The following is a 436-nucleotide window of genomic DNA, read 5'->3' as shown; positions in this document are numbered from 1 at the left end:
AAAAAAGGAGGAAAAAAGAGAGAAAATTAGGAAAAAAAGCAGAAAATAATGAAGAAAACCAAGATAAAAAGAGCAATAAAAAGCAGGCACCGACCTTCCTTGAAGATGCCGTGGACGGTGAAGCAGAGCAGCGTGTTCTGGAACACAGGGGGGGTCAGGGGGCTGCCAGGATTGCCCAAATTGCCCGAATCGCCGGGATTTTGGGGCTCTCACCGTCTGGGCACAGATGTCCACCACGAAGGAGTTGACGTCGTGCTGGGTCTTGGGCAGCTCGTTGAGGAACGCCACCACGTTGAGCCGGGTGTGCTTGAGCAGCTTGAAGCGCATGGCTGGGGGGAGGAGACAAAATCAGCGCCTCAGGGGGGTCCCAAAAAGTGCTGGGGTGGCTCCTGAAATCCCCACTGGATAACTGGAAACGGCACAAGAGTCCACACAA

At 53.4% G+C, this 436-nt stretch overlaps 1 protein-coding gene across 1 annotated transcript; it reads right to left on the bottom strand.

Moving 5' to 3' along the window:
- Positions 1–19: 19 nt before the first annotated feature.
- LOC121349802 (nuclear RNA export factor 1-like) lies at positions 20–373 on the bottom strand. The gene is made up of 2 exons (XM_041460557.1): positions 214–373; positions 20–137 (listed from the first exon to the last, which is right to left on the bottom strand). The coding sequence occupies exons 1-2, from the start codon at positions 325–327 to the stop codon at positions 27–29; spliced, it is 225 nt and encodes a 74-aa protein (XP_041316491.1). The 5' UTR covers positions 328–373; the 3' UTR covers positions 20–26.
- Between the last annotated feature and the right edge of the window lie 63 nt (positions 374–436).

The sequence above is a fragment of the Pyrgilauda ruficollis genome, unplaced genomic scaffold (genome assembly GCF_017590135.1).
Source record: "Pyrgilauda ruficollis isolate IOZ18807 unplaced genomic scaffold, ASM1759013v1 scaffold14455, whole genome shotgun sequence".
Classification (NCBI taxonomy): Eukaryota; Metazoa; Chordata; class Aves; order Passeriformes; family Passeridae; genus Pyrgilauda; species Pyrgilauda ruficollis.
This window is presented reverse-complemented; position numbering and strand designations above follow the sequence as displayed.